Here is a 26,729-nt window from a genome sequence, read left to right as displayed (position 1 = left end):
CCATCTGTTACAGTCCCTATGACCCATTCTCGTTAGCATTCTGTATTGATTGTAGCTTCTGGACACCCTTTAAGGGCAGCTCCACATACATCTGATTTCAGTTGTCTAATCTAGATGCTACCAGGACATGCACCACAGTGGCAAGAATGTCTTTTGCCCAAGAAAGGCTGCGGCTGATTCACCAGCAGGAGGCCCAGGTCCGGCAACAGGCTTGGCTGCAAAACTACTTCTTTAGGGGCATAGCACTATAACCATTGCTCAGTCAGAAATGTGGACATTTCGGAAGATGTATTCTGCAATTCTAACAGAGAAATGAACTCTATGCAAACATTTCCAAATTGTGCTGCTTGAGGAATACCGACAAATTCATAGATTAGTCTGCTTTACAGAATAAAATATTTCCATGCTTCAAATGGATTCATATATTTTTGTTTACCTGAAGGCTTTCAAGTATCAATGTTTGTGGGATTACAAATTCAGTTTCCTAGAATTTGCAGCATATGATCCAAGAAGTTCCTTTCTGCAGTTGACTGCCACGTGGGAGTGACAATATTAGCCAAGAACAGTGCCATGCTGTATTCATGAAGAGCCAGAGGTATAATCAGCCTTTTCTGACCTTCAAAACAGGCAACAATGGAAATGACCACAACTCTCTCTACACACTAATATAAAAGCATATGATTTAGGCCCCCCCCCCCCAAAAAAATAGTTATATGGGCTTGGATCCGGCAAACTGATAGTGAAAACCACTGATGGTCCAGGATCCTCCCCTCCCTCCTAGAGCCATTGCCAGTCCTGGAAAGGTTTGTTCTTGGTCTTGAGGGATTTGCGTGTACTAATAGTTGCACCAGTAAGATGGCTGTAGTGGGGAGAGGAAAGGGAATGAGATTGGCCTTTTTGCCTATTGTATGAGTGGAGCTTTGCTCATGGAAGAAAAAGAAAATAGTGGTTTCTTCCCCTTCCCCTTCCTTCTCCCCACTGTGGCTGGACAACTGGTGTACATACAAGTCCCTCAAGACCAAGAACACTTTCCTGGAGTCAGAAATGGTTCCAGTGGGAGGGGTGTGGGAAAGATCCTGTAATCCTTGTCCCTGAGGATTGCGAAACCCAGCCTATAGCAGTTAGGATATCAGATTAGGACTGGGGAGACCTCAGGCTTTGCACATTCCCCCATTCTATCATCTCGGTATTGGTGTAAGGATAAAATGGGGAGGGAAAAGCAATGTTCAAGCTACCAACATTATTTACTGTCACATGATTAAATGGCAGAATACTTGTATTTTACCTAGAATATAGTATCATAATGCTTTTCACTGCTTCATTTGATCAAAATATATGTAGATTTGTTGTTCGTAGTAACAAGAAGAAAAAAAGTTTTGTTAGACCTTAGTGGCTCAGATGTGCAACATGTTATGCCTGTGAAGGAGATATTATTGAAACCCCTTCCCTATAGCAAGCCACGCCTCTTTGCCATGAAGTTTATGAATAGGCATGGTGTGCTGCAGCACCATCACATGACAATGCTTAAAGGGTAGCCATTTTTATCTGCTGTTGCAAAATAACAGAGGGTCAAGTAGCATCAGAGTCTATAAAATGTGTTGTGGCATAAACTCTGATGTGTCAGAATCCATATTTTGAGTTTCCTTGTTCATGTGCTGTGGTGTTGGCTGCTACTAGCCAGTGTGATATAGCAGATATAGGCTGCGGTCACACGGAACAGAAGCCACACAAGTGAGATGGAAATAGGCGGAGTTTCCGGGCGTGATCTCACCAGCACATCTGGGAAGCGTAGCACTCCTGTGGCACAACCGAGGCTTCCAGCTGAAACTGCGTGGCAAAAAACTAGTACCTCGGAGGTACTAGTTTCCGGAAACTGCGGGGCAAGGGCGGGCGTCTGATCGTGTTTCTGGTGGCATCCGGCGCCCGCCCATGTCCCCTTGCAAATAAGGTGGGGGTTTTTTGTCCACGTCTCTGTGGATGCGCACACGCACCCAACGGAGCATGCGCATTCGTCGTGTACACACAAAAACAAAACACTTTGCCGCGGCGCACACTTCTTCGTTGCGCGCCGGCTTGTCCTGTGATCAGCACCTCTCCCTTGCCATGGAACCTCCACGGTACCGCCACAGGACCTCCACGGGAGGTCTGATCAAGTAACTGCGCAGTAGTTTGCCCCAGGGCAAACAGTCACGCTTCTCCCCCGCAGTTTCCTGCCCGTGTGACCGGGGCCATAGTTTCGGTCTTAGATTGGAGAGACTCATTGGATGACATTGAGCCAGTTATTACCACTGAGCCTAAATTCCTAACAGAATTGTTATGAGAATAACCTGTGGAATGGTTGGATCCACTCCATAATATAATGTCCTGAGTTCCTTGGACAAATGAAAGGGCAACAGAATAATGAATAAAAACAAATGGTTAATTGTGAATTACCATGCTCAAGCCATTTATCTGATGAGGTACTTGACTGTTCACATATTTTCAGTCATTGTGAGGAGGGGTAAATTTAGGTTTCTGGAAGCATGATCAGAAAGTAAATCCCTAAAATTTTAGTCACTTTTTGCATAGTCTGCTGACATGCAATTCTTACACAGCCATGGCTATCCAGGTAATATTCTTTAGGGAAATTTTTGACGGAGTTTCATCTTATAAGGATTCAGCCCCACTTAAGAAAACTATGGGTCGTGTCCTACACTCTGCTCAGCAAATAGTGGCATATTTTTCCAGTACAAGGAGCCTTCCTCCAGTGCAACAAGAACCTCCTTGTGCCAGAGGAGTGGACCACTTTGCACTGAATGCTGGGGTTGAGTACAACCTATCAGAGTTTTAACTCAATTTACCAGAATTAGTTCATTGAACTAGAATAGGTGTAGAAATGATCAAATGGTTTAAAAAATCTTGCAGTATTTGGGTCTTCTTAGTTCAGAAAATCTGGTGCTGATCCAAAAATTATTTTTGAATTGTTCTGTCTGGAAATAGGAACAGGTAGGTTGTGGAACATGGAGTTTAATTAAACCACACCTACCCCACTCACCTTTTCATTGATTCCATTGCTAATTATTGTAATAATCCTGCTGGCAATGGTGATCACAAACTACTACCGTTGGATGCCTTTCAAAAACCTGCTTTAATTACAAGATTCCAGAGTAAAAGCAGAAAGCAGTGCTTCCTGGCTTCATTGTGTTGTGGCTTCAAACAGCATTCCATTGCTAGGTATATGAAGTCATCATTAAGTTGCTTTGGAATGGAGGCAGTAAGCTGTGGTTTTTGTCCTCACTCTGGCCTTTATCGTTAAAGAGAAAAATGGTATCCGATAGCTGTGGGGAATGCAACTGCCACAGCCAAGTGGGGTGAGCATTTCAGCCCTATTTACTAGCCTCCCTCCTCAAATCTTCACATTTCCCCCATGCATCATGGTCTGTCTACATGGTGGCAAAAGTTTTGGTGATATTTTAGTTCAGCACTAGAACAAAAAATGAAGTTGATGACCTTCATAGAGGTTTATAAGATTATGTGTGGTATACAGCAAGTGGGTAAGAGAATGTTCTGCCTCTCTACCATAACAGTTGAACACAGGGTCATTCAATGAACTGTCCTACAGTAGATTCAGGATTGACAAGAGAGTGATTCTTTCCACAGTCCATGGTTAACTTTTGAATTCACTGTTTCAAGATGTGATGGCTGCTGGCTTGAATGATTTTAAAGGGGCTTAGACAAATTCATGGAAGGAGGGAATCTGCTATGATGGTTAAGGGGGACATGTTTAAAGGCAGGTTATTTGCCCCTGAAATTTGCTTTCAGAGCATAGTCGTTGAAGCTTTCTTGTTCTGGATTGATTTGCACAGAACGAAGCATGCAAGGAGTTCTGCATCAGAACTTCTGAAATGCAATTATGAGAGGGTCTGAGCACCATAAAAATTAAGGAAGTCAGGAGAAATTATGTGGATGTTCTTAAATTGAAAATCTGTGTTAACACAAAAACTCCGTATCTGAGGGTCTCAGGTGATAAGGAATTTTTGGATGCATGTAAGGGAGCACTCCGGATGTTGAATTCAGTCTAATTTATTCCAGGACGTCAGGTAATGTACCCCAAGAAACTATTAGTTAGACTTGCATACGTGAGCACAAAGATACACCCTATTATGCTAATTTATTAGCTCAAATTTGCTTTAGCAACAGTGCTACTCCCATGGGCCTGAGTTGTAGGCCATGAGTGCTTGTCTCTTTTGTATAATCCCTCCCTCCACCCATACGTTTCTCAGGCACAGAGGGGCTTTTAGTTGTTGCAGTAGTGCCGATGTGTTTTGGGGCATTTCTTGGGGCTGGAGAAACAGCATGAATCAGCACCACCTATCGCTCCATAGAGGAACACATAGGATCGGTTAATTGAGGCTCTTTAATATGGAAGCCCTGTTAAGATAGAGCCACAGTTTGACTCATGTTTAAATATTCTATACTTCTGGGTGCTGGGTATTTTTAGTATGTGAACTTCAGAATTTTTTAAAGTGAAAATATCTACGTTCCCCCCCTCACAATAACCGCTAATGGGATTTTTCTGCAATTTGCCAGAAATATTCATTTCCAGGCAGAGAGCAGGCATGGACAATTTCACACTTAACGATGAACGTTTCAGAAAGTTCGGAGTGCTGGAAAAGGAAGTGTTATACTGAAAATTACAGCTGGCACTATTCTCTATCAATCAATATTCATTTGAACAGTTAGCTGTTGATCTAAGGGAGTAAATGCCATCCTGTCAGAAGGGAAGGCCTTCTTTACTTTTTAAGAGAATGACTTCTTTGTCTGATACATGTATATAATTATTCTGCTGTGTGTTCAAGTGGATTTTTAGCACAATAGATCCGTACCTACTTATGCACACAGCAGACATGCTGAGCGTGAAAATTCGTTAAACATAATACGCATGACTGCTGGTGTTAAGGAAGAAAGAAGCATTTTCATTTGTACTTGATGGTTGTCATTATTGTTACCCATCTATCTCTCTTCAGATTTGCAGCCCAATCCAAAGATGGTTCCATTTGTACATGGAACCGCATGCTTGTAAGATCAGAGCTGCAATGTCTCCTAGGATACTTTGATTTCAATGGATGTTGTTCAAGAATACCCATATATATAAAAATTTGAGATCTCTCTCTGTTAGTGTATATTTCTATACAAATGCTGGGAATGAAAGAAACCCAAGAAGTTGGATATTGGAAGGAGGCTGCCCAGCACTGAGGCATTTTGCCCCTTGAGAGGAGGAGGGAACTTCTTAGAGCTGTGAGATGTAGTAAGTCACCATCTCTCCTCAGCAAGCTGATCTTTTAACAAATACTGTCTGTAGGATTGGTCTCTAGGTGTGGGACTTTTGCAACTTGTACTTTTAACCATTGTGTTACCCTGTTGCAATAAAGGCTTGAATTCATGCAAGATATACAGTGTGCTCAGTTCAAATGTGTAGCCCCCTCAATATACAAGCAAGATTTCTAGAACAAATATATACCTAGTCATCAACATTCCTTGCTTCGGTCTATCCCATTTGTGTCGCTTCATATTTTCCTCTGACAATTAATTTATCCTTTGTGCATACAGAGGATTAGTCTGTCAGGAAATGTGTTTCTACAGCCTACCTTGTTTGTAGTTCAAGTGCCACCAGTTTCCTTTTATGTTGGAAATTAGTTGTCTAAAACTTTGCAAGATGCTCAAAATTAAAAAAAAAAAAAAAACCACCAGAAAATATTGTGAGCAGAATTCGTTTTTGCAGCCTGTCTTGCTGGCGGCTGGATTCCAAAAAAAGCAGCCTGGGTGCATGCATGCCAGTCCAACCAGGATTTTAACAGTGTCAATAATCTTTGTTCATCATACTTTTCTTCCCCCCCCTTCCCCCCTCAAAAGAAATCTGTGTCAGTGTATTCATGCAGATTTACTAGCATACAGACTGCTAACAAAGCAAATGCTTTGTGTATTCTGACTTCCCACTTGGATTCTTGTTTGATTTACCCCTGACAAATGAAACCCAGTTCCTCTTGTCAGTGAATTAGCTGCTTGTGAATACCATCTCTGATGCTTTGGTGTCTAAAGTGGCACAAATTAAAATAATGAAAAGGCAATAGTTGCTTTTCACAATCACTTTTTATTCCTTATATTTTCCTATTCTACTGCTATTTGTTAGTCTGTGAACCAAGCTTCTGTAACAATGATTTATTTTTACCTTTATATTTTAACTGTACACACACACACACACATTAATATAGATTAAGGCTTAATCATTCTTCTCCTTTAACTGCTAACAAATATGAAAATTACTTGCTCCTTTTTTTTTCTTTTTGGGAGAAGGGGGGAGCCTTGGAGGGAAGAAGTAATGTACAAGCAGATGTGCTGCTAGATCTACAGGCTTCTGCCAACCATATGGCATCTTAAAGAAAGATGGTTGGAGCGTCTGGATTAGCAAAGGGTTGGGATGGAAAGCCATGTGTCGTGTTGGTACAGGCAGTTGTTTTAGCTCTCTCTAAAAGGCTTCAGGAGATTGTGTAATGGAACAAATGGTACTGCAAGCCTAGTAACAGCCTTACCGCTGCTGGAGAGGCAATTGGCCCCCAGGCACCTACTGCTTCATCTTCTCTTTCTCTCCTCCCTCCCCTTTTTATTTATGTATTCTTTTTTAATGTGTTGGAAATGCTATGAGCTGGATTCTTAACTCTTTTTAATGACAATGCAATAAGCTGCTGAGGCATTTTCCCCTTTGCTTAGCCTCTTCTTTCTTTACTTCCATCCCCAGAAAACCAATGATCAGATTTACATGAAGGTACTTGGTCAGTTTGGTCGATTTCTACACACTGTTTAGCAAATGTATCTTATTGCAATGGCTGTGGCCTATGTTTGAGAAGGTAGGCTGTGCTCTGTGAGTGTATTTCATTTTTAATGAAAAATACAGCAGTTCAGCACCCCTATTTAACAGAGTTTATTAAAAACTTTGTTTTTACTCCAAAGCATGCTGAATTCAGATTGTATAATTAAAGTCAGTTGTTTTTAGGGATACAGAATGGACCATATTAATTGGATTTATGATACTTTATAGAAATATGCCATAGCTCACTTCCTTAGCCATGAAAATTGCTGGATTTTTAGATGAAGAATGTTCAGAAAGATAAATAACTGTTTGTACCACATATGGATTCGACTGGCTTTCGAGCAAGGGAAACCTTTACCTTACCATATATATTCTGTGAATCCACTAGTGAGTAATTTAGTTATACTCTTTTGGACATCCAAATATCTCAAAAGAAAAACACAACAGTTGTTACTTAACTTAAGAGCAATGGAGGTCTTTTTCACTGAGTTTTCACTGAGTTTTTATCAGATGTTGCTTATTTGTATATATTCACAAACAGTAAAGTTTGCTTTGTGAAACTTCCCTGCTTATTCCACTTCCCTGTTTATTCTGGCGTGGGAGTTGATGGCACAGAGTGTGTGCAATACATGAACACCAACTGTAATGCTTAGTTAGTGTTTTTAAAAGAACATCCTACTAAGACTTATAGAAACTGGTCGCAGGAGAAACAAACCCACTACTAATCTGAAACATCAGCCTTTTGGGGGGGGGGTATTTGGAAACCATATGCAAAACCAAACCAGATAGGAGTCTTGTAGCCAGAAGACTCCTTTTTAAACTTTGGCTGAATGGAGTAAAGCTGTTATCCCTTTGGAGCAAAAAGTTACTTTGTCTTATGAGATACAAAGCATGCAACGTGCACGTCACCCGAAAGTGATGCGACCACGCCGGGCACGCTGGGCCACGGTCATCCGCTGGGGTGGGGCCACGGTCACACTCCCGAAGCGGCGCTGGAGTCCCCCGCTCCAGCACCGCTTCAGACTTGGCAACCCTAGTAAGTCTACTCAGAATCCTACTCAGATCTACTCAGTGGAGCTTACTACCAGGAAAGTGTTCTTAGGATTACAGTGTTAGAACAGAAGGACTAGTAACTCAAGCTGTTTCTTTTTGCACTTCTGGGTAATGTCTGAATTCACAGATCTAATCATGAGTTATTTCCCCCTTTCTGTGTCACCCAGAAAATGCAAAAAGTCAAGCAAGCAAGTCATTTTGACATTTAATGTTAACTGTTTCTCATAACAAGAGAAGGTGCTTTAGAGGAAAAACTTATTCCCAATTTTTGTCTTGTAATGAAATTTATTCTGTATCAATCTCTTCTCACTTCCCCTTCCCTCCCTCCTAAAATTAATGGTTTTAAAAAGTTGGGCTCATTAAGATGTGTCTGCATCAGAGGGCAGATTGCACAAATCATAAATGAATGGCATGCTCTACCCATCACAGCAGTCCTTTCAGTCTTCATCTAGAATTTGGCATCTTAGAGCTCCAGGACTGGATCCAAAGGAATTCTGCAATTTCACAAAATGTTAAAAATTACTGGAACAGTTGTTGCTAAACTGCAGCGTTTTGAGAATGATTTTTTAAATGAAGGTATTGACCAACAAACTAACAGATTTAGTGGAAGCTGATACATTTATCAACATGGTTTTCTAAATTTCTTGCAATGCCTGATGTCTCTTTGGGCCTCCCATACACTCTGCACATGCCATCAAAAACTGACTAAAGAATTCTCTTTTCGTTCTGCGCAGCATGCTCAAACACCACATGCACTGTCTGCTATGTGTCACTTCTTATGAAGCTCATGCTGGGAGGCTGTTTTTAAAGGCAAAGTGTTTTTGAAGAAAAGTGTTCAGATTGGGCAGCTCGAAGCAGACAATCCTCCTAACGTGGTCCTGAATTAGTGTAGAGATTATTGTGCTTAGCTTCATGCAGGAAAATAAAAACCACGCTAGATCAAAGATGTGAAGGAGAGGTGGAAAAAATAAAATAAATCCTACATTATGTATGTGAAAACTTTTTAAAAGGTCAACAAGTTTTTATAATTAAAAAAAATTAAGTGCAGGGCCTTATGACTAGATTTTGGGTAAATTTCACTGGCTTGTAGCCAAATCTGCCTCACTTTCTTACCACATTTAAAGAATACAATTCTGATTAAAACAAGTATGCTGCTGTTGTCCACAGCATTCCTCATGCCCCTGGGTTTATTTATTTTTTACCCCTAGTATGACTCTTTCTTGATATCCCCGAATTCCAAGCCTTTTATGAGGCCACAGCACAATGGCTGTTTTAACCTTAGTCTTTCTCAGAGAAAGAAGTTGTAAAGATAAATGGAGTCCTTTGCATGCTCTGGCTGCAAACCTAAACACATTTGCTGAGGTTGCTGAGGTTAAGTCCCACTGAGATCTGTGTGTCTTTCTTCTTTGCTTGCATATTTTAGCATCACACTGTACAAGTGCTATCTTGGACAGTAAGAGCTTAGTTTGAATTTTCAGAGGGAAAATTGGCTTATGGTAGGAACTGAAACCTATAAATAGCGCTTCAAATCAAAGAACTTTAATGTTCATTAATGAAAATGTTGAAACAGTATGTGTTGGTTTAAGTGTATTGTGTTGTTTGCAATCAGGATAGTAAAACAACACAGCAAGTATGTTAAATTAATATTGGTACTCCCTTTCTTCTCACACTAATTACTAAGAAAGGAAATATTAAATTAAAGATTAAGAGATTCACAATATAGTCCCTTGAAATTTTATCCCACTCCTTTTAAAAATGGATATTTAACCCTTTTTAGTGTCTTATAAAAAATTTATATGAAGATAATTATAAAACAGTACAATCAAGAAGCAGAAATGTGACACCATGTCACATGAACACATGAAGCTGCCTTATTCTGAATCAGACTATTTGTTCATCTTGGTCAGTATTATCTACTCTGACTGGCAGTGGTGTAGAGCAAGGGGAAAATGAATGTGATTTCTGAATGTGGGTTCTGACATCTCCTCTGACATGCTTATATATTGACAGCTGTCACTGTGCCTTCAAAAGTTTAATTATAATAGATCCAGATCTTGGTATGTAACCTAGAATCTTCTGATTAGAGAAACGTATAGTAGAATATATATTTTATAACTGCACTTTTGGTATATGAAGTTACATATTCAGGAAAAGCATTATTAGAGGCCTCTGGGGGTAAAATTAGGATGCAATAAGAATGGAATGCGTATTCAAGAAGCTGCAAGGACACCAAGAGCGAAGTTGAATGTGAATCACAACCCTTATCACCTAGCTCCCCAAAAACAAGAGAAAGAGGGACTAGCTTCACTAAGGTCAGAAAGGATTTCAGTGTTCCCTAATGTTTTCACTGCTCTGACAAGCAGATAAGCAAATACAATCCCTGACATACATGACCAGTATAAGGAGAGACCAATAGTAAGGGTTAAAGTCAAATGATTTTTGTATGATGTTAACTGCTTGATACCAATTAGAGATTCTTTAATGTGTAAACTATATGTGATGCCATTTGGGGTATAATACCTTCTGCCCTTCCTGGTTATGGCAGAATACAGCTTTAGAATTGCTGAAGTGCAAAGGCACTCAGCCCTGTATTCCCTGTTTCAATGCATTAAACAGATATTTATCTAACTCATTGGACTCCAGCTGTGTGTGTCCAAGTTGGCAACGGAAACACGCAGGCAGATTTGTGTATCAGTGGCTTTCCAGGGTCTCAGGTTGAGGTATTTCACATCAGCTACTACCTGAGCCTTTTAACTGGATATGCCAGAGATGAACCTGGGAACTTCTGCATGACATGCAGATGTCCTACCACTGAACCATGGCTCCTCCCCTGAACCATAGCTGCTCCTCCATGATCAAGAAACCCTACTTTTTATAAAACACACATTTCATGCTGTTTATAAATAAATGTGTTCAGGGAGAGGCTGTGAGGGTCCAGCACTTTCCTGTAGATCCTGTTGCCTCTGAGAAACCATACAAGTTAGGATGTTTCACCCACGGCAGTGCTGTCTTTACTTTTTCCAAAGTACTTTTGATACTCTCCATCTAGGGTTAGCAACCTCTGGATGGGGCCTGGAGTTCTCCAGAATAACAACTGATCTCCAGGCTACAGAGATTTTTTCTCCTGGAGGAAATGGCAACTTTGGAAGGTGGACTCTAGGCATCATCTCCCCACCGAGGTCTCTCCCCTCCCCAAAATACACCTGCCCCAGGCATTGCCCCCCAAACTCCAGGAAATTTCCAACTCAAGTTGCCAGCACTATCTCCACCTCTTCCATGCTCAATTTTCCCACCAAGTCTATTCTTCTCCTGTCTCTAGAGGATGGGGAATGGGTGCAGATGGAAAATAGTCATAGTTATAGTTTGAGTGAGGGGATATATAAGACAAAGTAGAAAACTTTACTATATTTCGTTGTGTTTTCTGTGTACTGTCAGCTAACACTGCCATGGCTTGGAATGTGTGTGGGGGGGTGGAGGCCTGGGGCTCACTCATCTCCCTCCTTTCCTCCCTTCTCCGCTGCAGCCGCTTATCTCGGCAGGTGTCCTTGGAGTGGCGACGTCTCCTGGCTCTCCTTTTCCCCGCTGGGAAGCTAACAGCCCTGCTTTAGCCCGCGCTGCAGGGTGCCTACTTATTGGCTTGGTAGTATCAGGGCGTCTCCTTTGAAGGGGGTATATCCTCTGGGGTTCACGCCTTCCCCACCATTCCTGACACAAGAGTTTAAGGTGTCTCATGTACTTTCTCCCTCAATAAACTGAATCTACTGAAGATCCTGGTGTTGAGCGTGATTGACCAAGAACCCTGACATGTACAATAGACCTTGAAGCTAAAGACAGTGGTAGAAAGGGCTGTGCAGGATATTCCTTTTCTATGAGGTATGGGTGAGTTTGCAAACCGAAGAACAGCAGAGAGGCATGCATTTGGCTAACAGTCTAATTAAACTGAAGTAATTGGATTTCAGTTGACATGCAGCCTGATCTTATGAATGTTTCCTGAGAAGTAAGTCTCACTGTGTACAATGGAGATTACTGGTTTGTGATTATGCATAGGATCACAGCCTGAGTTTCATTCTACTGAATGAGATTACATCAGCTCATCAGTTCAGTCATGTTAACTGAGTTGTGCATTGGGTTGCCTTAACATAGAACTGCTTCACATTTGCATTGTCTTCCCTAAATTACTAGCAGCTCAGTGTGTGGCTTGATGCCACTGAAATGAGGGATGATACTAAAGTTTTTGTATGTAGTGACTGAAAATGATGAGCATGTATATGTGCATCATCTCATAACCCTGTGTGCATAAGTAGTGGTAAATCTGTTAGACAGCTGACTACCCACACGTCTCATCTCTACTGCCACCAAGATCTCAAGCAGAACAAATGCTTTACTCAATTGATGCTAACCTCGCACATGTACACTACAATACCTCTCCAGTAACAGAAGGCATTTCTGTCAATGGAATGGAACTTCCTTGCCTTCCTCCCCGCAATGCTGCTCCTGAGGGGCAGGGGACCCCCCCAGGAGCATCACGAGGAGCAAATATGAGGTCTGCAGCCAGAGGAAGAAATCAGCAAATCAGTCATTACACTTATGTTCTTGTGTAGTTTGCTGTGAAGCAGTGGTTCTCAGCTGTGGGTTAGAAGTCAGAACCAGTAGTATTAAAAGGTGGAACCAGGGGACAGGGTTCCAGGGGCTCAATTCCAAATTTCAACTCCAAGAGAGCCCAAGAAGCTTATCAAGTCATGTGATTTGTTTTCACGTGGTGTTTAGGTTGAATTTGGATGGTGTGAAACTCTCCTACAGGTTCTGGCACACGTTATGGATGTAGCAGTTCAGTAAGGGTTGTAGCACTATAGCCTTCGCTGGAGTGTAGGTGAGCCCTGCCAGACTCCTAGTAGTATCTTTAATTAGTGCTTATGGTGGTGGGCTAGCTCTGGCTATCGTTAGTGGAAATGAGAAGGTGAGAGTCACTGTGTGGATTGCACCCCTGTGGGCAGCACCATGAGACACCAGTGCCTTGAGGTATGACAGTCCTGTCCAGTCAAGTGAAAATTTACAGTGTATTCTTAACAGACACTTCAAAAGTAATGCCACAGGGAGTTGAATGCTGTGAGCCCAACCACCGCATCACAGTTCTGAACCACCCACTGGCAGTTCAACAACTACATTGTTTTTTGTATGGCAGCACAAACATTCCTCCAGCCGTTCCAAATTGTCTCAAAATAGTTAATGAGATTCCAGGCCTATTGAAGCATGTGGAAGTTACCTCACCATGCAGAAATCTCCCATGGATCCTGATACCCAGATTACATTTGATACTTTCTGCCCTCTCTGGCCCAGTAAGGAAAGAGGCTGTCCAGGAAAACAGGAGGTTGGTAACAGAAGCTGATCAAAGATAATTTGCTATATTGTATCCAAGCATCCAAAACTAAAAAGAAATTTGCTACAATGGAAAAGAACTTTGATGGAAAGGGCTGTGGGCCGTCTGCAGGATAACGCCCTTGACTAGACTGTCAGTTCAGGTTGCTTTAGACTTTGAAATGGGAGGGGGAGTTGGGTACGTTTCTCCTTGGGGCAGCTAATTTCTTACTGCCAAAAGTGGCTTCAAAGCTGGAATGTTTCCTGGAGTTCCTGTGTCTTCATACTAATTTCACTTCTGCCCTGAGCCAGGCACATTTATAAATCAGTAATTGCTATTGTATTATTGCAGTCTAATGTTCTGTAAGATGTGTTGCCATGATTGATAAATACCAAACTGTCATTTTTTTTTTAAGGCTCTGGCTCCTTCCATTGTGAGAGTATAAGGGGAAGCAGAATGGATATTTATTTATTTGTTTATTATATTTGGCTTTTACACTGCCCATTCTCCAGTAGGGCTCAGGGTGGTGCACAACAAAACCAAAATCATATCACACAGTTTAAAACAGATAATGGAGTTCAATAATAAAATTCCCTGATTCCGTAATAGCAATACAGTTTAAAAAACAGATGGCAATCAAAGTTCCAATTGTGCTACCACCTTGCAGGGGGGGAGGGGGGAGAGTGCTGGCCAGTCGGACACTGTCACTGTCCTCAAGTGAACGCCTGGTGGAACATCTCTGCCTTACAAGCCCTGTGGAACTGTAGTAAGTCCTGCAGGGCATGGATGCTGTTTGGCAGAGAGTCCCACCAGGTTGGGGCCGGGGCACTAAAAGCTCTGGCTTTAGTGGAGGACAGCCAGATTTCTCTCAGGCCGGGACAAGCAAGTTCTTATCAGCTGAGTGTATTGCTCTCCAAAGGGTATACTGGGAGAGGCGGTCCCAAACATACACAGGTCCCAGACCGTTAAGGTCCTTAAAGGTAAGCACCAAATCCTTGAACCTGATCCGGTGCTCTACTAGTAGCCAGTGCAGCTCACGTAGCACAGGTCGAATATGTGCTGATCACAGGGTTCCAGTAAGCATATTGGGGGCAGGGGGCAGAATGGATATATACCCTCAGCTCACATGCAGCTGTTTTCACTTGACAGGATTCAGTTAGGCAGAGAGGGAGTTAACGGTTAGAGGCAGAGAGGGAAGGGAACTGGAAGTCATTCCTCAGTACTGTGAACAGTGTTGGTGCTTACTCAGAGCTCTGAGGCCAGAGGGAACAGGGGATAGAAGAGGGAGTGGGGAGCAACAGCAACACAGCACCTTAGCCCCACATCCACATCTGCCTCCTCACGACTTGCGTCCCCCCAAGAATCATCGCTTCCTGCCTCCCCCCATCCACTCACATCTCTTCACTATATCTGTCCCCCAAGAATTGTCACTTTCAGCCTCCCCATGTCCACATCTGACTTCTCACGACTTGTGTCCCACCAAGAATAGTTGCTTCCAGCTTCCCCTCCCCCACCCTATTGGGGAGATGGATTCTGGCTGTGGCCACTCTCACCCAGGGCTACGTTTCCACGTTAAAAGGCCTTTCTCGCTTCCAGCTTCCCCTCCCCCACCCCATTGGGGAGATGGATTCTGGCTGTGGCCACTCTCACCCAGGGCTATGTTTCCACATTAAAAGCCTTTTCTCCCTCATGATTGAGGGCCGCTCTGCCACACTCCCCCTCATTGGGATTTGCAAACACCTCCTTCTTATTAGCGTCCCCCTCAGAATCATCGCTTCCAGCCTCCCCTGTCCATGACTGCCTCCTCTCACGAGGTGTCCCACCAAGAATGATCACTTCTAACCTCCCCGTCCATGTCTGCCTCCTCACGAGTTGTGTCCCACCAAGAATTGTTGTTTCTAGCCTTGCCCCATCCACGTTTGTCTCCTCACAAATTGTGTCCCCCACAAGAATCCTTGCTTCCAGTCTCCTCCTGTCCATGTCTGCCTCCTCACGACTTGTGTCTCACTAAGAATCATCACTTCCAGCCTTGCCCCATCCACTTCTACCTCCTCACAAGTTGTGTCCCACCAAGAATCGTTGCTTCCAGCCTCCCGCACCCACATCTGCCTCCTCATGACTTGTGTCCCACCAAGAATCGCCACTTCCAGTCTTGCCCCATCCACGTCTACCTCACAAATTGTGTCCCACCAAGAATCATCACGTCCAGCCTCCCCTGTCCATGTCTGCCTCCTCACGAGTTGTATCCCATCAAGAAAAATCACTTCCAGCTTTGCCCTGCCCACGTCTGCCTCCTCATGACTTGTGTCCCACCAAGAATTGTTGCTTCCAGTCTCCTCCCATCCACTTTTGCCTTCTCAAAACTTGTGTCCCACCAAGAATAGTCGCTTCCAGCCTCCCCCTGCCCACATCTGCCTCCTCACAAGTTGGGTCTCACCAAGAATCGTCGCTTCCAGGCCCCCCCACACCTACCTCCTCACAAGTTGTGTCCCACCAAGAATCCTCACTTCCAGCCTTGCCCCATCCACATTTACCTCCTCACTAGTTGCATCCTACCAAAAATCATTGTGTCCAGCCTCCCCCATTCACTTTTGCCTCCTCACAAGTTGTGTTGTGCCCCAACAAGAATCGGCGCTTCCAGCCTCCCCCCCACACATCCATATCTTCACAATTACTGTCCCCCCAAGAACTGGCACTTCCAGCCTCTCCCGTTCACCTCTGCACGTCTCCAGCTTGCCTCCCTCATTGAGGACATTGTTGCTGTAGATAAGCATTCTATCTCCTCAGTGTTTGGGTTCACACACACACCTCTGCTGGGTGGGGGTGGGCAGAACCAACTCAAACAACATCCACTTCATAACAAAACACCTACCTCACACCTAATGGACCAAGATCTACCTCATAGCACAACACCCACCTCATGAACCAAGAGATCTGCTTCATAGCTGAACACCCACCTTGTGGGTGTTAAATGCTTATTGTGGATTTGTCAACTGTGTTAAGTGCCATGCTCAATTCTGCTTGAAATGTATTGTTATGTATTGTTATGGATTTTATCTTACAGTTAAGCTGCTTATGAGGAAATCACTAGACGAAACCAAGTGTAAGCCGGCTGCTTCGTCAAGCTCCAGTAGCTTTCAGCTCATTAAGCCTTCTACTTTTTTGACTGCCAACAGTAACTGTTTAGGAATTCCACTGTTATTTTGGGGCTGTTGGCAGCCACTGATATTCTATTGTTTTCTTATTGTTGTAAATATTTGGGGAAATTTTGTATACTTTATAGTAACTATCTAGTATAAAGCAATTGTATCTAGCATACTACTCATGGTTCAGAGTGTATTATTGGTTCTATATTGGCCCCAGTTTTGTCTTGTTTCCTTGGCTGTGTGATTACTGGGAGGTCTGTTTTGTTTGGATTACAGTAACAATATCTACATTTGCATTTTAGTTCTCCCCCCAACAGCCTTATGGTTCAACTTCTGGCTGACCCATATATTTCCACTTGGTCACAAACTATAGTGCAGAAAATCAAAAGTATGGGAATCAATTTGGCTTCTTTGTATAATGGTGGTGAAACAGCTATTTTGCAGGTGATGAGGAGGAGGATTTGGGATATGGAAGCTCAGGTCATCCTTAATTTAACAATCCCACTTTATTGGCGGGTTTTTATGTTAGCGAGATTCAATCTTTTCCCTTCCACTGTGGTCTTAGGCAGATATAGGGGTATCCCCTATAGGGACAGAACCTGCAATTGCCTCTATAGTGAACCTAATTCAGTTGCTCATATTCTTCTACTCTGTCCTCAATATTCTACTATGCGTAGCCATCTGATTAGCCCCCATTTACCTACCACAAGGAATCCGACTGACAAAGATCTTAAAATTTTATTGTCTGATAAGTACTCGGCACTTACTTTGTCTGTTGCCGAATTCTTAGCCTATGTCTGGAAGCTTAGGGTATGGGCGTACAAGTCTTAACCCCCCTGTGTTCTTTAGAATTGTTATACTTTTAACTGATTATATTATTTACGAGAAGCTTCTAAATGATCTTTTGTTGGGGCAGCTTGGTGTAATTTGCCATGACCTATTAATTTGTTTATTTATTTTTCTAATTGTTTCACTGCCCTTTCTGTTGCTGTGTTATGCCAATAAAGGTTTATGTATGAATGAACAAACCAGTTTGGTAAACAGGAAGGTCCGTGAAGCTTCGTGGTTCATGAGAAACCAAGAACCAGGACAAACCTCCATTTCCCCATCTGTGCCCATCCCTAGTCCTTAGTTAATGACTGTCAGTTTGCTCAGATTGGCATCACTTTGCACATGCTTAGTGGGGTTTTTTTGGGGGGGTGCAAACATGTTCAGCAGCTGTTCACATTGCTGCTGATGCACAAATCTGTGCCCTGTGTGCTCCTGGGCTCGGATGAGGAACACACAGTCAGAGTCCAGCTAGTCAGATAAAAATCTGTTTATTGCAATAACAGGAAAATACAGGATTGGATACCTTAGCACCCAGTGACACCAAGGAAGGGCAGAAGGTCTTATACCCCAAATTATATCACTATAATTCATACTTCAAGAAATCCCTAATTGGTGCCAAATAGATAGCATCATTTGATCAGGCACTTCTCTATTGGTGTACCCCCGCGCTGGTCAGAATTGCAAATATTTGCGTCTGCTTATCTGGTTCCAGAACAATGAGAAACTTCAAGGGACAGTGAGGTCTTCTTTCAGGCATCATTTAGAGCTCATTTGTCTCAGTATAGTACTGGGGAGTTTCCTGATAAGGTGTCATAGTTCACATGGGACTCAGCTCTTGGCAGACTTTCTGGGGTCTGGGACCTAGCTTTACAAACAAAGGTGTTGTTTGGGAACATCCAGATTCTCTAAAGTTATTGTTATAACACATATCTTTCACTCTTGGATGTCCTTCACTGGGGTGCTTGCATTTTCCACATTCTCAAACGCATTCCATTCTATTGCTTTTTAATTACTGCTAGAAGCTTCTTAAATTCTACTTTTATTTTCTAAAAGGGAATAAAATCATAAAACAATGGCATTTTTTAACATACAAGGAAGAATGTCAGAAATCACATTCATAAATCACATTTACTGATCCCTTGTCCTACACTGCCAATTGATCAGACTTGGGTTATCAGTTCTTATGGTAAGTTCAACCATCTTTCATGTTCAACCCAAAATGTGCAACATCCCTATTCAACACCCAAAGACTTCCTCTTGTTGTCAAGGTTGTTGAGAACACTTTTTTTTCTTGTCATGCTTCACACCACTGCCTGTGGTCCTTGTTCTGCACTAGTCTTTGAAGCGCTAATCCAACTGCAGGCAAAATGTATGCTATCCTACTCCTGGGTGGTTGTCTTTCAAATCCCAGACACAGACTGTCCTCCAGACAGCACTAACCTGGGAGCTAAGGTGTGAAACATCCTTTGCATGTGACACACCCTACACCAAACCCAGAGCTAAGCCATTTGTACACCATACATTGTACCCCCTTTTCCTAAATGAGCATCCCAACAAAAGTTAGGGAGCTTTGCTTTCCATGATGTATTCCCATTACATTCTCTGCAGTACAACTACTAGGACTGGTAGTTCTTAATTTCATGACCGGGATTGAATAGGTTAGGATATTAAGCAGAAAGTGTGAGACCAACCAGGGGGGTCGGGATGCAGAAGACATTATTGCAGGACAAATGGTTTTCTGTATCAATAACTGTAAATTTAAAATACATTTTCAAATAACGATCTTGCAGCCTGGGAGGCTGTAGACAAGCAAGAAAATTACTGAACATGGTTTCAGAGAAGCATTACTTTCTATGTTGTAGTCATATTTCTTTTATTCTGTTGTTAACCTTTGATAAAACAAGTTTTCAGATTTTGGAAACAGCACAAAGACTTGCTTGCCAGAGACAAGGATGTGATGAATGTGCACAGAAACAGTGGTCTGTCTTTGAAGCCACTCCAGTTTTCCAGACAGCAGCATCAAAACACCTAACTCTGAACCAATCATCCAAATGCATCTGGTATGCACCCCCCCCCCATTTTTTTCATCTCAAGTTTATTGGGCCAGGAAACAATGAGGATTTCCTTAAAATCCTGGATTTTAATACCACACCGATATTAGGATCCGGGACTTTTCAGGAATCCCAATTTTTCTTCTGGTTCAATAGACTTGAACTGGGGGTAAAATGGGGAGGGGGGTTGCACACCCCTAGTTGCCAGCTCCGGCTTGGGAAATTCCTGAAAATTTGGAAGCGGGTGGAGTTTGGGAAGAAGGAGTTCAGAAGGATTGTGATGCCACAGAATTTACCTGCCAATTCTTCCAGGGGAACTGATCACTGTAACCTGTAAATAATTTGTAATTCTGAGAGAAGTGAAGACCCCATTGAAGGCTGATAACCCTCGTACGATCTCAGTAGGATATATTTCAGGCAGCCCAACTCTTTACCAGATCCATTCTGGTGCTTGTGGTCTGGAGAGTTATGCAGTTACACCGTCCCCACTAATAGGCTGCCTTTTCCTAAGCAAGTTATTGTCTTTTTCAGGATTCCTTTGGCGGCAGACTTCAGTTTGAGTTGCTCTGTTCAGCTCAATTGGTCTTCTTCAGTTACCGTGGTAACCAGCAGATGGGGTTCTTTGACAAGGGTCAGGAGGGAGACTGCCACCATACATGGGAAGAGCAACTAAATAACAAAAGCTTTCAGTGCTGACAGTTCAGCTCTGGCCAGCCAGGAGTAGTTATCAGATTACTTATATTAAAACCTAATTAAGATGTGTGCCAGGAAGTACAGCATAGCTATTGGATTTGGTGATTTAGCTTCTGCCGGTTACTGTAATTCAGTCTCACTGATGTGGCAGATTCAGCTATGCAGAGTACAGTAGAAATCTGTTGCACACATCATCTGATGTGCCGGAATGATGTAAAATGCCACTGTTTGCTCTCCTGGCCCTCAGTATTCACTGCTCACTAAACTCAGCTCAGTAACTTCAGCAAATGTATTTAGTTTCAGCAAATTTGGGGTATATGACTTTGTATGCTACATATCCCACAGCTGGTGAGCTCCTAGGGCTCATATTATTATATGAGAAATCAATGTGTCGCAACCCCCACACACAAAACATTAGGTTCAATCTGAGGAAAAAGAAAAGAAATAAACTTTATATGGGTAAATATTATAAAGCACTAAAAATAAAGATAATTAACAGTCTAGACCTTTTTTAAACATTTCATTTCCTCAGAAAGCACTTTCTTAGGGGGCACCTTCTTTGGGGGGCCGTAACTTGGGCTCTGTAAATCCAATACTCCCTAAACGTGGAGGACAGGTAGAAGAGAGTCAGCTGGAAAACCCCTGTACGTTTGGTGTCTCTAGCATGCCAGGGGGCCATTCTACTAGGTCATGGACCTGTTAGTTTCACTCCTAAAAGTTCATGATGGTTCGTGGTTTGTGAACCGGACACACTATGAACCACGAACCGAAGTGCATTTTCCTGGTTCATGCCCATCCCTAGTTGGGTCTTCCTCTTTTCCTGCTGCCTTCAACTTTGCTAGCATTATTGTCTTTTCTGTTGACTCTTGGCTTTTCATAATGTGACCAAAGTATGTTAGCTTCAGTTTGGTCCTTTTAGCTTCTAGGGAGAATTATTCGGGGGGGGGGGGCAAAAAGGGGGCAGTAACTGCCTGGAGTGAGGGGAGGGAGCCAGCAGAAGCTGGCTTTATATTACAGGAAAGTTGGCTTTGCTCTGCCCTTTACTAAAGGCTTTACTAAACTGACTTTACTAAAGGCTGGCAGAGAGCTGGGTCGATGCTGCCAGAAATAAAAGAAAGACCCTACATTTCCCAAATGTCTATTTGTACACTCCCATCTGTTGTAACAGCAGAAGTGCATGTGAGGAAGGGAGGCACAGGAGCCGCTGTGGGAGTTGGAGACGCATCCCTTGCAGTAGTCTCTTTAGCTGCAGTTGGAGCAGAAAGCAGTTAGGGGAGGCAAGGATCTGCAGTGGTGGTTTTGGCACTCCAGGCCCCGCAAACCTCTTGCTTTCCCCAGGCACACCGCCCACTGCTTGCCAGGGGCAAGGGGGCCTGCCTTTCCCATGAGCACCTGGACTCAACTCCCCCTTCTCCCCTTTGCCTCCTCCTCACCCTACATTTCTTTTCCTCACCCCACCACCATCTGCAGCTCTCCCTCACCTCAACGCCAGGGTTTTTTTTGGCAAAGAGGAAACATCCTCCCCCTCCCAGCCCTGCTCCAGCCCTGGATGCTCTGAGGGCAACAGGGGAGGAGGGCAGCACGCTGCTTGCCTCAGGCTTCCTCCCCCTCCCCCTGGGACCAGCAGGGGAGGGGGCCGGGAGGGAGCATTGCACATTTTGGAGGGGGCGTCACCTCAAATGCTCCCTGTGGCTATGGGCCTGGTAGCCTGATTTGATCTAGAACTCACTTATTTTTCTGTTCATCAGTCCATAGTATCTGCAAAATTCTCCTCCAACACATTTCAAAATAATCAACTTTCTTCCCATCACCTTTCTTCATTGTCCAACGTTAACACCCATACATAGTAATGGGGAATGATATGGCATTAATTATCTTGCTCTTCGTTGCCAGCAACACATCCTTACACTTAAGAATCTTTTTCTAGCTCTTTCATGGCTGCCCTTGGTTGCAGTCTCCTTTCTGGTTGATGATGGAACCATACCTACATATTAATAGTATACCTAATACAGTAGTTCATGTGATCTTTGACAGATTACAGTTTTAATTTAAAACCATAAACACTTGACTTCACATGTTTCTGTGAAGGAGGAAAAGGTATAATCCAAAGTATTGGCTTGACATAATTAATTATCCCAGTGTGATGAGTAGCCTTGACTGTGTAATCTCCTACAACCATATCCTCTTGCAACAGTGCAAACAGATGAATTGCACCCAAGGGTACTAAAAGAACTTGTTGATGTAATTTTGGAGCTTCTGTCCATTATTTTTGAGAATTTTTGGAGGTGAGGTGCCAAAAGATCAGAGGTGGGCAAATGTCCCCATCTTCAAGGAAAGAGAGGATCTAGGTAACCCATCAAATAATCAAACAGCACTAAAGCATTTAGAAGGGATGGCTGTGATTACTAAGAGCCAGTATGGGATCCTCAGTAACAAGTCATGTCAGATTAACCTTACCTCCTTTTTTGAGACAGTTACTGTCATGCTGGATCCCAAAGAGTACTTGTTAATGGCTCCTTATCCTCTTGGAGAGAAGTGACAAGTAGAGTGCCTCCGAGATCTGTCCTGGACACTGTGTTGTTTAGCATCTTTATAAAATTATTTGGATGAAGGAACAGAGGGGATGCTAATTAAATCTGCAGGTGGTACTGAATTGGGAGGGGTAACAAATATAGAAGAAGACTGAGTCAAGATACAGGATGATCTTGACAGGCTGGGAAACTGAGCTAAAACTAACAAAATTAATTTCAACAAAGATAAATGTAAAGTTCTGCATTTAGGTAGGAAAAATCAAATGCATAATTATAGCACAGGGGAGACTTGTCTTGGCAGTGGTGCATACAAAAAGAATCTGGGTGTTTTAGTAGACCATACATTGAACCTGAGTAAGCAGTGTGATGCAGTAGCTAAAAAGGCAAATACGATTTTGGGCTACATTGACAGAAGTATAGTGTCCAGATTACACAAAGTGATAGTATCATTTTACTGTGCTCTGGATAGACCTCACTTGGAGTGTTGCGTTCAGTTTTGGGCACCACAGTTTAAGACAAGCTGGAATGTGTCCAGAGGAGAAGATGGTGAGGGGTCTTGAAACCAAGTCCTATGAGGAAAGGCTGAAGGAGCTGGGTATGTTTAGCCTGGAGAGGAGATGACTAAGAAATGACATGATAGACATCTTCAAGTATTTGAAGGGCTGTCATATAGAGGATAGAACACTGTTGTTTTCTGTTGCCCCGGAAGGTCAGACCAGAACCAATGGGTTGGAATCAAATCAAAAGAGTTTTTGGCTAAACATTAGGAGGACAGTTAGGCAGTGCCTCAGTGGAACAGGGCTTCCTGGGGAGGTGGTGGGCTCTCCTTCTTTGGAGGTTTTTAAGCAGAGGCTACATGGCCACCTGTCAGCAATGCAGATGTTGTGGATTTAGGCGGATGGGATGGGATGGGATGAGCCAGTGCTCAGCATTCCTGACCCTTTCCTACATGCTCAGGCTAACGCTGATCGCCACTTTGGGGCCAGGAAGGAATTCTCCTCCAAGCCAGATTGGCCCAGTGATTCTCCAGGTTTTTTGCCTTTTTTCTGAGCATAGAGCAGGGATCACTGGGGGGAGGGGGGGAAGGTAACTGTGAATGTCCTGCTGTCAGACTCAGGCTGGTTTATGGCTTCAATGATCAATGTATTGTTATTTTATGGTCTCCTTCTGGTTTCTGTTCCTTTGCTTATGGATGCCCTCGCTGCCATGCCATTCCTGCAGGGTGGGGGAAGGTGTGACTGTCTGGATGTGTGAATGGGGGAGTAGACTAGCTGCTTGCTTTGTATCATCCTTTCCCATAACAAGTGCACCTCAGGGAAAGACTTTCACAGCAGGTCATCCTTGAAGAGAAGACTTCCACGTGGCTAGTTGAATTGATGTATCTGTTAGGGCTGGAGTTGGAATAGCCTGCAAAGGGGTGTGTGTGAATGATGATGGAATGGAATGTGGGGTTTGACTATACCTTGAGCCACTTTCACTTTGTGCCTTAGTCTTAGCAAGGATCTCATCCTTGCAACTTTCCAAATCTCTTTTCAATAAAATTCTCTTCAACGAATTGTGGTCTGAGAGTGGATTGCCTGGGAACCTGATGCCTGCATTGTACAGGGGGTTGGACTACATGACCCTTGAGGTCCCTTGCAGCTCTATTTTTCTGTGATGCCACCAGAGCAACCTCCTGTTTGTGTTTTACCCAGGCTGCACCAGCTTGACAAGCACTGCCAGTCCACTGCCCTGCAACTAGTGGAGTTACTGAACAAACAGAATCAGCTCTACAAGGAGAAGCAGATTCTTGCAGAAGAGGTAGATCTCCTGCGAACTCAGGTACCACTCTAAAACCAGAAACAAAAGCAATGACACGGGAATAGCTTAAGCCAAACTCTTCATATGATGGTCTTGATCTAAGCCCGTCTGCACACCTGCTGCTTAAAGAAAAACTAAACTGTCAGAACTCCATTCATGAAACTCACAGAATAATGTCTGATTTGGCTCCAACTGGGAAACAACAAAGGGGCAGGGGACCCAACCAGAGAAGCAAGTCCGGAACCTAGAAGTTTGAGCAGCTAAAACAGAACAAAATGTATCTATTCATTAAAAAGTGTACAGTAGCTACAGATTAAAAACAACTTCAAAAGTGAAGGGACCTTCACGTTTGGTTGACACATGGATACATACTGTGAATGGTGCTACAGCCAAGGGTAGAATGGTTGTATAAAGCTATTATCTCTGATGGGTGTAGGCTCCCCAATATATGCAGGCCCAATTGACATCAAAACTTTATAACTGTTATTTGGAGTTACACTGTTCTGTTGATTCATACATAACCTGACTGGTCTGGGACAGATATTTCATATCTACATTTCTAGTGTGTTTTCTTATTATTTAGACCACTGAAGGCCCTGTAGGCCAAAACATATTTGATCTAGTGGTTATTGTACGTGTAGCTAATATTTTTGTCTAGTACTTATTGTACGCACAACTTACATTTGTTGTTGTATGCTATGTGGATGTAATGTGATACCTACTTTGTTTTTATCTACACTCTGTGTATGTTGTTTTTAATCTGTGGCTACTGTGCACTTTGTAATAAATAGATGTATTTTGTTCCGTGTTTTAGCTGCTCAACCTTCTAGGTTCCTGATTGGCTCCAGCTGGCCCAAGATCAACCAGTGAGTTTTATGGCTAGCAGGGAATTTGAACCGTGGTCTCCCCAGTCCTAGTACACTATGACACACTTGTTGATATACTTCTGCAGTGATGGAAGAAGAACAGCAGGAAGTTATAATGTACTATACACTTTTGTGTATAGAGATATGGTTGGATTCAGCCATCAGCTCAGAGAAACATCATGGATCTTTTTTTGCTTTGCCTAGCAGCCATTTCTGACCCCAGGAAAGTTTGTTTCTTGGATCATGGAACCTTTGTGAAGTAACAGCCATGCAGTTTGGTAGGCTGCAGTGAGGAATGGTGGGAGAAGTAGAAACGATGATTTAACCCCCCCTTTCTTTTCCTCACTCGACCCAGCACTTTTAGTCCACATGGGCCCTGAAACTCTGAGAATCAACTTTCCCAAGGTCAGAAATGGCTCCTGGGAGAGGGGAAACCAAAGAAGACCCTCAATTGTCAGCATCTACTGCTGAATGATCATTGGATCCAAACCAAAATATGCATAACCATTGGTCTTCCAGCCCGTTTGTTGCACTGAAGTGCTAAAATTTGGCTTCAGTAGTATGCTTATAGACATTCACAACAGTATTTTAAAAGCAAAGCTTCTGCCACTGTTTTTTTGCTTTCAATGGCATAGAGCTGGCTTCCTGTTTGGATACAGCTGCCCACCCCCTGCATAGTCTGAAAAATCCACAGTAAACAGTATTCAGGCACAAACCTGCCACCTCTTTTAAGGAAAGCGAAAAAGTCAGGACCCCAGACGTGCCCTAAAACAAGGGCTCTGTTATTTGCTGCTAAGCTTGAACAATGTCTAGAGCGCAGGGAAACCTTGTTTTCAGGAGCGAAGTACTACTAGTAAAGATATTTTTGGTCTCACAAAGAAAATTGACCCAGAGTCCAGTACAAGCGCACGCCTTTTGAAATAGTAATTGTTTACAGAGCATTACCACATCTTCCACAATCGATTAACTTTTATGCTGAGAGCTCAACCACAGGAAGGAGCCATGTAAATGCCTGGTAGTCTGACAAACTTTTTAAACTCTCTCTCTCTCTCTCTTTCAGTTACCTCAGGTCCCAAAGCCTTAACAATGGAGTGTGGAAACTCACTTCGAAATGGTCTTCGCTAAGTGAAAATGCTGTCAGCTTGCATCAGTTATCCTATTTCAGCTTGTTGACCTGAAGTACTTAAATAATCAAACTTTTGCAAATGTCTCTTTCCACACTGGAAATCAGGTTTCCAGTCTGCAGATTTTTAAAAAATAAGAGTTAGGGCAGTGATTTGGAGTAACTTGGGACATTCAGGTGAACTGAGCTTCTTTTCTCCACACTCCCAGGTCTCATGTGAAGGGGGAGACACTCATTCTTTCAAAGTGATGCAATTCTCTGCCTTTGGCTGTGTCCTTGAGGCAGGCTGAAATTCTTGTACTTCCTCACCAATTCACTTCCTTTTGAATCTCTTGTGTTTCCCTGAATTAAAACAGCTAAACATGGCTGTCAGTCTTACCTAGTGAAGGATTTATTTTTCATTACCTTCCTTTTTCTAAATACTGACATTTA

General features: G+C 43.0%; 1 protein-coding gene across 1 annotated transcript in view; it reads left to right on the top strand.

Annotated features, from left to right (window-relative positions):
* Window positions 1–26,258, top strand: part of SDCCAG8 (serologically defined colon cancer antigen 8) — a 174,917-nt gene extending 148,659 nt beyond the window's left edge. The window contains exons 16-17 of the mRNA XM_015424563.1: window positions 24,203–24,329; window positions 26,235–26,258. Coding sequence (XP_015280049.1) covers window positions 24,203–24,329; window positions 26,235–26,258 — 151 coding nt within the window. The remainder of the gene's footprint in view (window positions 1–24,202; window positions 24,330–26,234) is intronic.
* The last annotated feature ends 471 nt before the right edge of the window (window positions 26,259–26,729 follow it).

Source organism: Gekko japonicus, unplaced genomic scaffold, assembly GCF_001447785.1.
Source record: "Gekko japonicus isolate JY-2015 unplaced genomic scaffold, Gekko_japonicus_V1.1 scaffold392, whole genome shotgun sequence".
Lineage (NCBI taxonomy): Eukaryota > Metazoa > Chordata > Lepidosauria > Squamata > Gekkonidae > Gekko > Gekko japonicus.
The sequence above is the reverse complement of the archived record's forward strand: the minus strand, read 5'-3'. Positions and strand labels throughout refer to the sequence as shown.